Consider the following 16370-nt stretch of genomic DNA (forward strand, 5'->3'; position numbering starts at 1 on the left):
GAAAAAGTTTTATCGCCAACGTGGGCGATTTTCGAAATGAGCTAAAAATTCTATCCTCGCCAAGGGCGGGGGGGTATATCACATCTGTACCTTATTATTTTTAAAGGCTGCATCCTTAGTTGAATGAAGTATCCTAGAGGTCAGTTACATTTCCTCTAAAATTATTCTTTTAAATGCAATTTTTATTAATTTTAAATTGTAAATTTCTTTTTTTAAATACTAATATGTAATTTTAACTAAATACTTCTAAAATGCTAGCTAAAAGCATGCAAGTAATTTATTTTAAAAAAATAGAAGAAGAAGAAATATAACAGTTTTTCCACTGTAATAGGAAATTTGAGTTTATTGCTTCAAAGCAATTGCGTATTACCGGTAGAATTTGATATGAAAAATATTATTATCCAGTATTGCAGGTGCTCAGGCAGTATCTTGAACATAATATGAACAAATATGTAAAGTTATATCACTGAGCAAGAGCAAATAAGACATGGGTGCCCCGCTGTAAAATTAAGAGCGCACCACCCTAAATATCACAAAAACCCTACATAGGAAGCCCCAAAAAACAAATACCCCTTAAAACATACCCCCCCCCCAAAAAAAAAAAAAAAAATTCAACAACACAATCTGTGCCATGACCCCTCTAGGTGAACACCCATGATTAAGAATAAATACTTGAACCAAATGTTATTCTACTTCTCAGAACCCACTCCCTCCCCCCCCCCTTTTTTTGAGACTTAGTTCAATACACTAGTAGCAACATTAAATCAAAGATAGTTTTTGCTGCAACACTTCTAGAAAAGTTTTTTAAGTCAACAAGAATTTTTTCACTCAAGAATTTGCGGGTCATTCAATGTAAAATGAATACAATTTTCTACTAAAACTTATGCAGGGTGGCGACAGGAACTGTGAAAAAAAGTTCCCTGACTTTTCCCTGATTTCCCTGATTAAGTTCACCAAATTTCCCTGATTTACGTTACCAATAATAATGGTTTTCTTTCCTTGCTCTAATTGAAATCCATTGTATTTTTGCATAAAATGCAGTATTTTAAACGTTTTAAGTTGTGTAAAGTTGTTAAAATAAAGACATATTTTTAAAAGATGCTACTTTTTTAATAAAATGGTTAAAAAAAGACAATTTGGGGGGGGGGGGACCTACAAAACAGTATATTAAATTTTTGTACATTGGAAAGATTATAGAAAATTAAAAAAAAATACTTTACTTCCAGAAACCACTTAGCATAAGAATTTTAAGAAATTATTAAAATTACTCTTAAAAATATATGTGTATTTATGATAGAACTAAAAAGTAATTGAAATTATTTTGAACTATGTTTTCAAACAGTATAATTATTGTTGCAAGAATAACAAGTAATAGTGAAAGAATAGAAGTAATGTAGTTATTCTTATATAACTAATTGACATATTTATGCAAAACAGATGAAACCATTTGACATCCATTTATAGGGAGCTTTTCTCTAATCAAGAACATAGGTTTTATTGAATGAATACAGCATTTTAACAATAAAAAAATAAAGATATTTACTTAAGTACACAAGCTAATTCTATTTCAAATGATTTCAGTATGTAACGAAAAAAAAAATCTTAGATTGCTTTTGTAACAAACAACTTTGAAATGCAAGGAAAACAAAAGCAATTAGTTAATATCAAAATACATAAAAGAAGAATACAACTTGGTTATAAAATTAAAAAATTACTTTAGTCTGAAGAAAAGAAAACCTTTATAAACTGCGGTGACCACAAATAGAATAACGGCAGAAAAACAAAGTTTTTTTAAATTAAAAGTTCAATTTTAGCAATTAAATTAAAACCCGAAGAAGTAATAACTTTTGAGCTTTTATAGTATTAATTTAAAAACCAAAGATTTCTTCTTGAAATCGTGATTACAGTACTTAATTACTTCGAGACAATGGAATAAAGGCAAAGGAGCTAAGGCATTAATGAATGCTTCCTCTTTGCCTGTATGGTTGTTTATTTTACGTAGCATTGAAAGCGTAAATGGAAATTTCAAGCTACGTAAAATAAACAATCTAACAGACACAGAAGCAATCTTAGGAAGTTCATCTTCTGGTTAATAAGTAAGGTTCAATAATTTGACTTTGAGGAAAAAAGATGCACAAATATGCGGCAGTGTATAATCACACCTTATTAATTTTACTTTTTTTAAACTGATAATTGGCGGAAAATGCTTAGGGAATTAGATTACTCAATTTTGTAAAGCAAAAAAAAAATTTTTTTTACTTCATAAAATTAATTTTCCCTGATTTTTTGTTATTTTTTCAAAATTCCCTGATATTTCCCTAATTAATAAAGTTCCCTGACTTTTCCCTGATCTCCCTGATTTCCCTGATCTGTCGCCACCCTGTTATGTTACCATTTAGGGTTTAAATGAAATTGGTGCAGGGGTGACATATTCAAAGAAAGCTTCTTCTTTTTTTAACGTTTTAATATGAGCCCCATTATGATGTATGCCATTTCAATACATACATTTTTTTTTTAAATTTCTGAAGAGTTGCATTTTGGAAAAAAAAAGATTTTATTTTAAATTTTAATTTCAAGAACAGTTTGTAGAACAGTTTGTATATTAAGCCTTCAAAGTTAATTGAATTTTTTGGATTTTTACGTTGCTGTGCTTTCAAAATGGATGAATACTTTGAGATGTTTTTAAAGACTTTTTATGTGTTATCGATATCATCCTCTATACTTAATTTAATCAAAAAATGCTATTGGGCAGCTAAGTGAAGAGTGCTCTAGTGGGAGGTCACTGTGGTTTTCCAAAAATTTCTCTATCCTGCAAATTTGGGACATAACTGCAATTTTTTGATACCCAAGTGTCTCTTTTTATTAACACACTTTTATTAACTTTACGTGTATGTATCTTGTAACGGAATCTTGCAACTCAAATTTCGCCCACTTCCTGCGCTCCCACAGCATTTGAAATTTGGCGTGCGACCTCAGACCCAATTACAATGCAATATTCTATAATCAAATCAATTAATTAACTATTAATTGTTATTTTATTCCAATTTTAATCAATATTTCGGCATAAATCTAACAATGTGAAGAAGAAAAATTTAAAATATATACATTTGAAAATATATAAAAACCTTGGATTTTTCTGCATCAGACAATGTTTGTTCCAATGTTTTAAGGTAATTAGAACATGAGTTATGATTGTTTTTAATTAATTTCATGCGAAAATTTAGATGAGCCTTCAATTGGCATTTCATTTTTGATCAGGCCATTGTCGAACAATACTTTTATTAAAATATATCTCAAATTTTCAAAGTAATATAAATATGATTTCCGCACAGGTACATTGCTGACTGAGATGGATTAGCTGGATTAGACAATTACTCCACAGGCAATTTATCGGCACAGTTGAATGTTTTTAGAGCTCGGCTATTACACTTTAAGGAGTATAATTATTCTTTTTGGAGTTCAAGAGACTGCGTTTGGAATGCTGCCCGAGACCTATAGGCACTTTTTTTGGGCAAATTTCATGAATATAAAAGATTTTGAAAAATGTTGAAATGAATATTTTTTTGTTAAACAGGTTAAACTAAAAAAAAAAGCAGAAGAAGAAGAAACAGAAAGAAAAAGAAAATAGTAGTTAACAAAAAAAAAAAAAAACACGCTAACACACTTTTGTAGCAAAATAAACTGAAAAGTAAAAAAAAAACTTTAGATGATAAAATTCATTTTGCTACAAAAGGGTGTTTTTTTTTTTTTTTTTTTTTTGAAGTTTTTTAAACTACTATTTTACTATAAGTTACATTTATATATTGATACCTGTAGTTTATCATTCACCAAATTCAGAATTTCTGCCATTCAAAAATTAAAACCCCTGAGCCAAGCTATTGTCAGCGGCAAGAGCGTTTAAAGAAATTATGATACAATTTAGATAAAATTCTAGAACATTTTTAGGACAATCAAAATAAAGTTCCAACAATATTGAATAATAAACATTGCGGAATTATTATCTTATTGCAAAGCGCCAGCTTCAAAATCAATGTTGATTCAGGAAGGAGGATTTTTCTTGGTTTCTTGCAAGAGAGGTACTGGGTACATGATAACCATTTAGCAGCATTTTATTGTGCTTTAAATGTTACTATATCTAAAGACCTATCTATTTAAAGAAAGCAAAAAGTTTGAGCTAATTGTGCTCAGTACTTTGTATGTAATAAAAGATTTTAGGCCAGAAATAACATGAAATTTATTTAAAACTTTTTGACATAAAAAGAAAGTTTTATTTCTCTGATTTAACTGAACTTCATTCTACCATACTGAAAATTATATCTATTTTACAAAACTCTTGAATTTTACAGAAAAATGACTGAAACAAAAAAAAAGGTGGGGGAGGGTTCAGTTTTTTTGACTATAGTTCAAACTGAAATTCAAATATAATAACTAACATTACATGCTAGCAAAAAAAAAAAAAAAAAGAATAACATACATAATCAAGTATAATTATCAAAAGTTTGTACTTATATAGATGGATTTTTTTTACTATATACTTTTTAAAAACCAAAGTTTTTTCTTAACACAAGCAGTAGAATTCAGAAGAAATTGCAAGCATGTATAACTTTGTGAAATAAATTCAATATTATATATTTACAATTAACAAATTTTCATTTTCTGAATGCAAATTTTTTGAAATCACATCAATTTCAAAGTCTTTTGAAGGAATTTCAAGTCAACTAAAGGAAAATCATGCTAAAAAATAGGAGAAGTAAGAATTTTTTGCTGAAAAGTAGGAAAAGAAGGAATTTTTGCTGAAAAGTAAGACAATTCCTACTTAAGTAAGAAATAGTAGGAAAAGTAGGAGGAAAATGAGCCCTGCATATTACAGCGTCATGGAGGCGCCACCAGGGGGCACTTCCACAGTAGACAATCCCCTGCTCAGTTCGAGTCAGAGTGCCAATAAGTACGAGTGTGCAGCTGCCTGTTGAAATTCACCCTTTTTCACCAGCCGTCGGCATGGAGCTTCCTCTGATTGAGGTACAGCACATCAACATCAAGTTTCTTGCAAAGCTAAGCAAGAATGGACGTGAGATTTTTGAGTGTTTGAAACAAGTTTACAGAGACAATTCTTTGAAGGAACCAACAGTGAATAAGTGGTTAAAAAGGTTCCAGGAAGGCTGAGAAGACTTGAAAGGAGATACTCACCCAGGACACGTCTCAACATCGAGTTCTGATGAAAATATTGAACAAATTTGGGCTTGTGTTCTTAAAGACCTTACATTGACAGTCAGAATGATAGCTGACGAGCTGTCAATCCTCAAAACAATTGTTCACAAAATTCTGACACAAAAACTTGAAATGAAGAAATACATCTGATCACTCTTCGCTCGTTGTGCATGAGCTCTTGGCCCGAAGTTCAGTCACCGTGAAGGACTACCACCTTTATTCAACCAAGTTAGCACCATGGGACTTCTTCCTGTTCCAGAAATGCAAAATGGTGCTTTAGGAGTGGCACTTGGGAGATGTGGAAGCCATCTAGGCAGAAACGACATGGCAACTGAACTGCATCACAATTGAAGACTTTCAGAACTGTTAACAGTGAAAACGGCATTAGCAGAGTGCATCTTGTCTCAGAGAGAGTACTTTGAAGGAGACCACATTGTAATGCCTGAATAATTGCACAATAAAATTATTCGGAACTGATGTGATATACCTCACCCTTGGCGACTTTTTCCTGTTGGCACCAAGAAAGCGTCGCCAAGAAAACGATGTATGACGACATATGTCATACATCGTTCTTAGCGATGCTTTTTTAGCGCCAACAGGAAAAAATAAGATAAAAAAACATGATCAAAGCACTTCAGAACACAATATATATTAAAAACAACATAAAAGCACAACAAAAAACATCACGAATCTATGCTTCAAAAATGTACAGGGCCGGGGTTTTTTGTAAACATATTAAAATACAATGAAATAAATTATTGTATTAATTACAAGTCGAAATTAATGCATTAATTTTTTTTCATCATTTCTCCGGGATACGAGCCCTCGGTCTCATAGTACTTTCGTAATGAGACCTCGGCTCGCCGGCCCTGCCTCGGTCTCATTACGAAAGTACTATGAGACCTCGGGCTCGCCAGGACCTCGCTCCGCTCGGTCCGTTATCCCTCCGACTGTTAATATACATTACAGTCGGAGTATGGTCACAGTTATGTACAATACTTAAAAGTAAGTGCACTTACCTCTTTTTTAAATTCTATTCCATCCACCCCCGCATCAGGCCGTGCACATATGTCCCACTCTTATGGAAATTATCCTCTTTTTTATTGTTATTATTACGTTAAAATTATTAAACTGTGTTAGTTTTGACAAAAAAAAATCCTTATTTTTGATTAATTTGATATTCTGCCCAATTAACGTCACGTACTATTTCTAAAAATTTTATAAACATGTCCTCATTTTTATACTCACAATTCTTTTTAAACAAATAATACGCTAAATAACACTGAAAATCCCCCCCTCTGTTATATGCTGGTAGACTACTTTTTACGTGCCTCCATGTGGATTCAATCGTGTTTGTGTGGCAGCCAGTAACAGGATCAACAAAATGCAATTTGTGATTCACTGTTAAATGATTGTATCCCTCTTCCCCTAATGTATCATAAGCCCTCCAACAATCTGAGTAAACTGTAGTACCTGGTAATATCCACTGTTTTATGGCTTGAAATAAAGTTTCCCTCCCCCTTTCCGCAACAGCAACCAAAAAAATTCTGCCCGAACCCCGTTCAACCCCCCCAAAAACCCATTGTCCCTCAACTGCGTGACCCCGATTATATTTCCGCTTTCCAAATTTTGATTCATCTACTTCAATAATTTTCCCATCCCCCCCTATTTTTTCGGATTTTAATTCTACATAATTTAATATTTCTTCGTTTATATAATTTCTCCAATCTGCTAAAGTATGAGATGAAAAAAAATATTGCTTTTCAATATCTGCACTCTTTGTTCCTATTATTATTTCATATGTCAACAAAAATATCTCTTCTAATTTTAATTTGCTTAAACTGAACCATGAACCCCACCTAATTGTTGTTTCTTTACCACAAACTTTCCCCCTGATAACCTTTTTGCAAACAAACACAAACCCATCTGAACATCTTTTTGTTGCTTTAATTTTCATTACGGAATTACATCTAGAACATAACATTTCATTTTGAATTAACCCAATTTCCCTCAAAAATTCTAAAAAAACATCCTTATTTTCAATTAATTTGTAAATAAAAAATCTGTTTAGCACTCCGGTACGTCCAAAGGTTGGACGACCTGACGAAAAATTAAAAGATGACTCATTCATAAATTTCAATTAATATTTTTCAATAACACTGCAAACAGAACTCATTTTAAATTATAAAGCACAACTAAATTAACAGAAAAAAGTAACAATAAGAAGAATACTCTAAAATAAAGTTTAAATTGAAACTATTTTAGAGTATTCAACTTAAAAATACTTCAAATTAAAATCCCCCTAAGAGCGGAACATATGTGCACCTACCTCCACGGACACACGTGCGAAAAGAATTAGTTCACATCTGTACTTCCCAGGTGTATTCTGCAGGGTTACTAGAGCTACCGGAAAAAGTTTTATCGCCAACGTTGGCGATTTTCGAAATGAGCTAAAAATTCTATCCTCGCCAAGGGGGGGGGGGGTATATCACATCTGTACCAATTATTCAATTTTTATACATATTTTCCGAAAAAACCTTGTGTGTTGCATTTCTTAAAGTCTGGAGATGCTACTGCTTTCTCCCAAATGTTAAAAATGACAGCTCTGCATGAGAAACTAGAAGAGTTAAATGTCTCTACCACCCTATCTTTCAAATATGATAAAGCTTAGAACGTAAGATTTTCTTTTCTTTTCTGAACGTTAAAAAATAAATAAATAAATAAAAATAAATCTTATCGAAAATCATAATAAAAAATATACAGCTAAACTTATCAACATCTGATGTCCTACATCTTGGAAAGGGGCACCCTGAACTTAATATTTAGGGAAGGAGAAAATTTGCAATTTTTACTAAATGAAACTTTAAATTTTGCCAAATAATAAGATATTAGCCTCTAACATCATAATATATTTTTTTTAATTTCAATTTTGCAATACTGTTGCCAAATTTTCCAAACCTGCAGACAGAATTTGCCAAATAAAGATTTTTTTGGAGGCTATTTTGACCTCCCATTGGTCTGTTATTTCACGGTTTTATCAAAGCATTTGGTTTTTGGTTTTTTTTTTTTTTCATTTGCCATGATGAAACTACATTGAGTGAGTAATAGAGTTATTATTTCAGGAATATTTTCATTATTTCATGTTCTCAGCACAGCACAGGTGACTATCTCTGTTCAGTCTAGTATTTATCCTAATTGAAAAAAGTACTATAGCCTTTAAAGTAGAAAGGCCACTACAGCTGGGCTGCAGAGCAGAGGGCCAGCATATCAACATACTTGATTTTCTTATAGTTTAGTTCACGTAATACAGAGGTGATCATTACCCAACAGTGTTCGCGCTCAACTATCCGTAACCTGAGTCCCAGGGACCCATTAATGAAACAGATTTGGGTCCTTTGGTGGAAAAAATGAGTCTTTTAAATTTTAAACAGAAAATCTTACCATATAAATGAATAATATAAAAAGGTTAATACTTGGGGGGGAAAAACTATCCACATAGTGATTTAAAAAAGTTACGAAATAAACTAAATTGGTGTTATTTTTTCTGATTATCATTGTAAAATTATTTTGAAATAATACACTTGCAAGAGTTAGTTATGTGAGAAACTATTTGGTCAGTTAAATGAGATAATCACACTCAAAATTTACTTTTAAAAAAAGTTGGATTTTACCATCAAATACTAAACAAGTGCCTCTGATTGATCAAGCAGAAAGCACTTCCTTTACCTTTATTTTCCTGGAATTTTTTCTAGATGAAAGTACCAAAAAGCTCCCTCCCCCCTATCCAGCATGAATTATCATCAATTATCATTGGGAATTACACAGAAATAGAAGAAAAAAATCGCAAGCGAATGAACCCAACGCAAAAATCGCGATCGCAAAAACCGAACCATTCTCTCACATGAGTGTGAAAACTACTCATTTGCAATCTTAAATCAGTACATTTGACTTTATTTTGACTTTTTCAAAATATCTGTTTTGGCTTCCGTGCTATTTTTAAAATCGCGCCATTTTCAAAATGGTGCGGTCGATTAATACCTGACTTTTGCAAGTCTAAATAAAAAAAAACCCCATCAGAAAGAGATGAATTACTAGAAAGAAGACAAGCTTAAAGTGCTTTTGTATAAAGTTTAAGTATTCATAAGCAATTTAAGAAGAAAAATGTGTGAAGTTCAGAACTTTGTGTTCAGCGTGATCGGGAAAATGTTCGCCATTTTTTTTTCTCCTATCCTGTTATTGGGGATGCATGATTTTCAAAAATAATTGTGGTTACATGAGTGCAAAATAGGTATGCTTTTACTGTACAGTTGTCTTGTATTAATCCTGAAGATTACATTGAAACCACTCTTACTTTTAGTCTTGATTGCTGTTTTCAGGAAAGATAAAAGTTGAGGGAGAGCTTGTTCTTAGAATACAGTTTACAGTACAATAGACTATTTATGTACCTGCAATATTTTGTTCCCTGAGCTCAGCCCAGGAGGTCACTGTAAGTTCCAGTCTTATTACTAATAAAACTCCATTGACTGGTCAACAATAGGGGTGTGTTTGAATAGCTGATAAAGAGATAGGGTCATTTTAATTCCTTTCTGCTGATTCTCTTGATTATTGAAGCTTAAAAGCAATTACTAAATGGATCTTCAGCATTTTCCACAACTTTTTCTTTGTTTCTTATCTTTTGGGTTTTCCGGGTCCCCAGGACCCGAATTTTCGCGGAAGTTGCGTCCCCTTTCCGCGAATTTGCGTAAAAAACCCACTATAGCGCGTAAACGCGAACCCTGCCCAAGATCAATGACCTAAACCTTCAAACTTCAAACATCACAAAGATCCACCCAAATCTAAAAATTATCACTAGTTACCTAACATATTCAATGTAAGACAAAAGTTTCTTCAGGTATGTATTCACATAATGCTTAAGGAAAGCTCTTACCCATAGACATGGAAACCGGTTCGCTCGCGCTCTCTTAACTAGATGGATCATCCTGTGGTAGAAAAGTGATTCCTTTTCAACCTGCGATCGTCCGCCATTGGTAGGGCAAGAACTTTACACCGCGCATCACATAAGCTTACTATCGGTTCGTTTTCCGCAATTTTCTGGGATTTTTCTGTTTTAAAATAGTACTTTCAGTGAAAGATTTTTTTTTTTTTTTTCAATTTGAAAAAAAAAAAATCCTCAAAATAATTTTTCTGTTCGAAATTAACTATTGGAGGTAATTTCAAAACAGAAAATAGATTTCGCATCTTCTTAATTTGTAACTCATTCGTCATTCGGAATTATGCAAAACATTAAAGTATACTTTTGTCTTTTAACGAAAAATTAATTTTTGGGTAACGGATAAGTCAGTTTTAATCACTACGAGGATTTTTTACGCTGCATCTCGTATTTTGTGTGAATTCTCGCATATTTTCAAATAAAGGGATTTTAAATTAACTCGGATATATCTGTGAAGTTTACTGCATAAAATTTGCAATTTATGGGTAAATTTATATGTACTTTTGGTTGGTAATAAATTATAAATTTAAGAAATCAAAATTGATATTGAATGGCTTTTAAAGTCATGATAACATGTTTAATTACTCGTAATCAGAATATGTACTTTAAATTGCAAGAAGTAAAATTTACAAAATATTTTTATTGAACAAAAATGGCATAAGGTACATAGATTTGTAAATCTCACATCCACTTTCGGATCAGAATCAATAACAAATATTATGAAATAAAATAATATGTAACACTTGCAACTAAATTGTTGATAAAACACGAAAATTTGCTATTAATTCTCTATTACGTGCAGGTTTTAATGGTGACAACTTTTCAACGCTATTTTTTGATTGATCTAAAAGTTTTTTGTCCTTAAAAATACAAAAGACTTTAGTTTTCGAGCGGTATCTGCCTGCATGCGTGTGAAAAATGTTATCCATTTCTCACTGAAACTTGCTAAATTTAAACTTTTCTTAAAATTACGAGAGAACTACAAACTTCATATTTCGGTTACGGGGACACGAAGGCAAAAAATTTAAGAATCTAGACACATGATGTACTTAGCTCTTTCCATTGCTACTAAATCATCAATATTTTTCGTTATTACACTATCGTATTGTTTCCTAGTATCTTTCAAACTTAAAGTTGAAGCATTAGTTATCGTTATATTGTTCTAAAAGCTAGTAAATTGCATAAAACTATACGTAATCAGCTTATATGTTAACTTAGTAATTGTTCATGTTTTACTTCAAGCAAAATTAAAATAAAATGCTGTTTGGTATAAGTTTATTTATGCTATTTTACACTTAACGCATAATTTAATCGTTATTAAAGAGTTTTTGTTAATTTTTGTCTGATTCTACTACGCTTACAATTGAGATTCTTAGAAATATGGTGACATCTAGTTTTAACATATTGGTTTGCAAGTAATTTTATTAGTTGAAGTGTATGCTCCCTATCTTTATCATCATTGCCATGATTGATCTCTTTAAATAATGAAATGCAAGTAAAATTGGCTACCACTAAATTGACAATTTTGGTTCTTATTTTGACCACACACATTTTTGGTAAACCTTTGTTAATATACTTACGGATACACTTTTCTGTTTCTGAGCAAATTTTAACACTATCCTTAGTCGGTTTCGTCAGCCCTCCTTTATTTTTCCTATCAAATAGTAGTATGCGTTACAATATTTTTACTCCTGTTGATTATTTAACCTTATAGTAGCTCAAACTAAATTCTACGCTTCTAAATACAAACTCACTCTTATCTGTAGAAAGATACATTGCTTCCTTTCTTTGCTCTATTCGTACACTTAAATGCTGAACACGAAGTCGGCATGATTGAGTTTCATCCACCTGAAAAAAGCTGAGAAATGAAGCAAATGGTGTTCAACCACCAATATACAGTAGTACCTCCTCTATGGGACACCTCCAAATAAGGGACACCTCTATTTAAGGGACATTTTTTCTGGTCATTGGGAGCTTCATGTATTTGCCTCTGAATAAGGGACACTCTATTTAAGGGACAGTTACAGAGAAAACATGCAAAAATTAATGCATACAAAGTATTGAATTTACTGGAATTTGAGTCTTTAACTCAATTGGAGAAAGGTTGACATGAACGTATACTGACGTATTCTAAAAGTCTTGCTAAAATTTATATGCCTGTTCATTTTCTCTCTGAGCACTTTATTCAAGTAGGCTAACAGCCGATGGATAGTCAACGGCCCACGAATAGCTTTGTGAAAAAAACTTGAGGTGTGAACACTGATTGAAATTTATACTGTATTGAATTTTAAATTGCATGAAATCAAATAAATTCATGTAAGAAATTACTTCAAAATAGTTCATGTATCTTCCAAAACTTTAGGATAATCAAATTTTTGATTAAATTTTAATTATTTAAAGAATAAATTTTGAAATTTGAATGGTTTTGAATTTATTCAGTATACATAAATCATTTTATCATTTTATCTTAAATGTTAATAGTTCATGTTTATTACGAAATTATTCTGAATTAATATCTAATCATTTCATATACCTCCGAAGAAGGGACATCTCTATTTAAGGGTGAAAATTTTCGGTCCCCTTAGTGTCCCTTATTGAGAGGTTCTACTGTATTTGCCCTCACAATGTCTGCCGCGTCTACTCCTAGGGAGAATCATTTTCCCCTCCGAACTTCGGTAGGCTGATCCATCTAGTTAAGTGAGCGAGAGCGAACCGGTTCCCATGTCTATGCTCTTACCCCATGGATGCACTTCCTTCACTTTACATTTACCACTTTTTCACAACAGAGTACTCAAAACCCAGTTGTCACTACTCCCCCCCCCCCCATCTAAAAATAAAATAAAAAACAAAAAAATGCAATTTTCTTTTGTTTGATTGAATGTAGTTTCAACCTGACATTTTTTTGAGAGAACTACACCCTGACCTCTTTCAGGCAACTTTCGATGTGCATGCCCAATTTTTTTTTTCTTTTTTTGCATTTCCCCATGGCATCCTTGCCCTTACAAAATATATTAAAACTTGATCACAAAAGCGAAAATCCTTGCTCAAGGAATAAAGGATGCTCCGGCATAGCAATGAAATGTAACTCTCTTGTTCCCCTTGTCAACTTGAATGGGTGTGGGCAGATTATATTACAAAACTTCAAACGTTTTTACTGTAAAATTCTTTTGAGAAATGCCCTTTTATGGGAAACACCTTGCCGCTTGTTGGATTTAGAGGAAGCACTATGATGTTGCTAATGCATCCCGGTATGCATGCCAAAATAAACTTGATCAGCATGAAACTTATATTGAAGATTAATTAAAACATTAAATTTGTAATGATTATTAATATCTCTCCTGAATAACTGTTCAGCAATTTAACTCAAAAATTGTAGGGAAATTTATCATGTATATCTATTTTGAAACTAAATGTTTATGAAGATTAATTCTTAATTCTTCTTGTTTCACTTACTACCTGATCCGTACATCGTAAAACATCTTCAATTTTTAATTAATACAAACCACAGACAAACAGCAATTTCAGAACAATAACACTACACTGAATTGCTGCTAGCGTTCGTCATTTTCTCTTCAAATGCTGATATATGCTTGAAATATAACTAAATTTAGAAATAAAAAGTTTTTAAACTTACGGCTGATTGACGCCATGTTCTAAACAGTGATTTTAACAGTTATAGGTTAATCCAACGAAACCGCAGTTGTAAAAAAATTAAAAACAAAAGTTGATAAATTTAATGTATCTCAATAGAAAACAGACTATAAAAATAGCGATAACATTATTCTTGGAAGCAATGAATTATCTAGGATTTTGAATATTTCTTTTAATTTCTCTTTTCATTTTTACATCTAAACTTTCTCCTTGGCGCGAAAAATGACGTAATGACATGTTTGATATTTGATTGTGACAGTAGTAAATAAAGTCTTCAAAATTTCTACCGTGAACGTATCAAGTTTGGTTTAATTTATTGTGTATCACAAGTTAGGAGATATTTTTATGAAAAACTTTCTCACATGGCTTCCTTTTTTGATTTGGTTTCTCTGCTTGTCGGTCCCAACGAGAATGCATGTAATGATACGGAGATATTATTTCGAGATAAAGAAAAAGAATTTCTGTTAAATTTCATGGGCTCCGATGACTGTTTACCTTATCCGAGTTTGTTTATTTATGGCCATACTTCAACAGGGAAAACAATGCTAGTTACTCGAATCATGCAAGGTTTCAATTTGTCCCATGTATGGATAAACTGTCATGTTGCGTGCAGTTCACAATTGGTGTTAAAAGCGATAGTTCGAGAACTTTCTGATGGTGATTCAAAAATAAAAGCTCTGACGTTCTGTGACTTAGTGCAATTTTTGAAAAGAACCCTCAAAGATAGATCTGAAACTACATATTTCATTTTTGATGATGTTGATGTTTTAAGGAAGGAAGATGCTTTCCTTCTAACATCTTTATTGAAACTCCAAGATTTGACAGGAGTCAATGTTTGTTCTATCTTTATATCTCAGTTACCCTGGGAAAAATTTAGAAATCAGATTATATCATTTCATCCTATTTGCCTTTACTTCCCAAATTATACCAAAGAACAAATATGTGAAATATTGAGTCAAGATTGCCCTCCTGACTATCAAAAGAATTTCTACAATGGATACATCAGTGTCATAATGAAAACTTTCTATACGGTTACTAGGAATCTTAGCGAATTGCGGCATCTAGCTCAAACATACTTTGGAAAATATTGTGAGCCCATATCCCAAGATCCTGACTATGAAATTAGTAGTCTAAAGTTATGGAAAAATATTGAACCAACTCTTAGAGAAGCAATGCATTCTGTGTATCTTAGAGAGATTTCTGGTACTACTTCTAACTGCAAATCTTCGAGTGTAAAGCAAGTAACGACTATAGGAACCGAAAAAGCATCTTCCACGATGTATTGTGTCACCAGGCAACTACCATTTTATTCTAAATTTTTGCTCATAGCCTCATATTTTGCATCTTATAATCCACCTAAAACAGATCTAAAACATTTTGTGAGAAACCAGGGAAAACAAAGAAAGAAGAAAGTTTCGAGGAAAATTGTAAAAAGTCGTCATTTATTAGGACCAAACTCTTTTACGTTAGATAGGATGTTGTCGATATTTTTTTCAATAGTAGGAGAAAGAGTTTTGCCTTCTGCTTTACTGTATTCTCAGATATCGTCTTTGGTCAGTATGCGCTTGTTGTGTCGTGTGTCAACTGACGAGCATTTAGATTGTCCGAAGTATAAATGTCTTGCGGAGTTGGATCTTGTAACTAAAATTGCAAAAACTGTCAGCATAGATGTTATGGGTTATCTTGATGATTTCTTATGAGAAAAATAAAATTGCGAAAAGTTAAATGCAAAATAAATTGTCTTCTTAGAAATAATAATTTTTTTTAATTAAATAAGATTGTTTTATATTTATTATATAAATGCCAAGAAATTAGTTATTAACTTCAGCAAAATTTAAATCAATGAAAACTATTGAAGAGTTAAATGTGTACTTGTAAAGTGTATTATGGAATAGATATTTACAAAACATATTTCTGTACTGGAAAGGGTTAAAAGGGGGGCTACTAGATTAGTAAGGGGACTTTCAGATTTAGATTATAATACCAGACTTAAAAAGCTTAATATGTATAGCCTGGAGCAGTGGAGAATCAGAGAGGACATGATTCAGTTGTTTAAATTTATCAAAACGAAAGATGTTAACAGATTAAAATTTTGCACAGAAAGCAGGAAGAGATGTCATTATCGTCTTAAATTATTCAAATCTCAGGCTAACCTGAAAATTAGGAAAAATTACTTGGTCGTGGGCCAGGGTTTCCGCTACGGTCGCATTTTTCGCATAATGCGAAAACACTATCTGAATTGCGAAAATAAAGAAATGCATTTTCGCTTTTTTGCTCAAATAAAAAATAAACTAGTTTTTTAAATAAAGAAGAAATGTATGATCCTAGAGAGGAAGCGTGCATGGCGATAATCACCTTAATCTTTTTTAAATCTTAGCTAAGATGTTTAAACTACAATTAAGTTCAATAATTATTAGTCTTATCCAGCATTATGTCCTCCCAAAAACAGCTTTATTAGGAGGAGGGAACTGCAACATTCTAAACACCAATCATGTTTTCTTTTTTTATTTAATGTTTTAAA

The 16370-nt window shown here is 32.1% G+C and overlaps 2 protein-coding genes across 2 annotated transcripts in view; one reads left to right on the plus strand and one right to left on the minus strand.

Annotated features, from left to right (window-relative positions):
* The window catches only part of LOC129217473 (28S ribosomal protein S29, mitochondrial-like), a 60453-nt gene extending 46520 nt beyond the window's left edge, over positions 1 to 13933 (minus strand). Inside the window, exon 1 of the mRNA XM_054851779.1 lies at positions 13833 to 13933. Coding sequence (XP_054707754.1) covers positions 13833 to 13848 — 16 coding nt within the window. The 5' untranslated portion in view covers positions 13849 to 13933. The remainder of the gene's footprint in view (positions 1 to 13832) is intronic.
* Positions 13934 to 14116: 183 nt separating this feature from the next.
* LOC129217475 (origin recognition complex subunit 5-like) lies at positions 14117 to 15559 on the plus strand. The gene has a single exon (XM_054851780.1). It carries the CDS (start codon positions 14212 to 14214, stop codon positions 15547 to 15549), a length of 1338 nt encoding a protein of 445 aa, XP_054707755.1. The 5' UTR covers positions 14117 to 14211; the 3' UTR covers positions 15550 to 15559.
* Positions 15560 to 16370: the final 811 nt, after the last annotated feature.

This window comes from Uloborus diversus, chromosome 2 (genome assembly GCF_026930045.1).
Source record: "Uloborus diversus isolate 005 chromosome 2, Udiv.v.3.1, whole genome shotgun sequence".
Lineage (NCBI taxonomy): Eukaryota > Metazoa > Arthropoda > Arachnida > Araneae > Uloboridae > Uloborus > Uloborus diversus.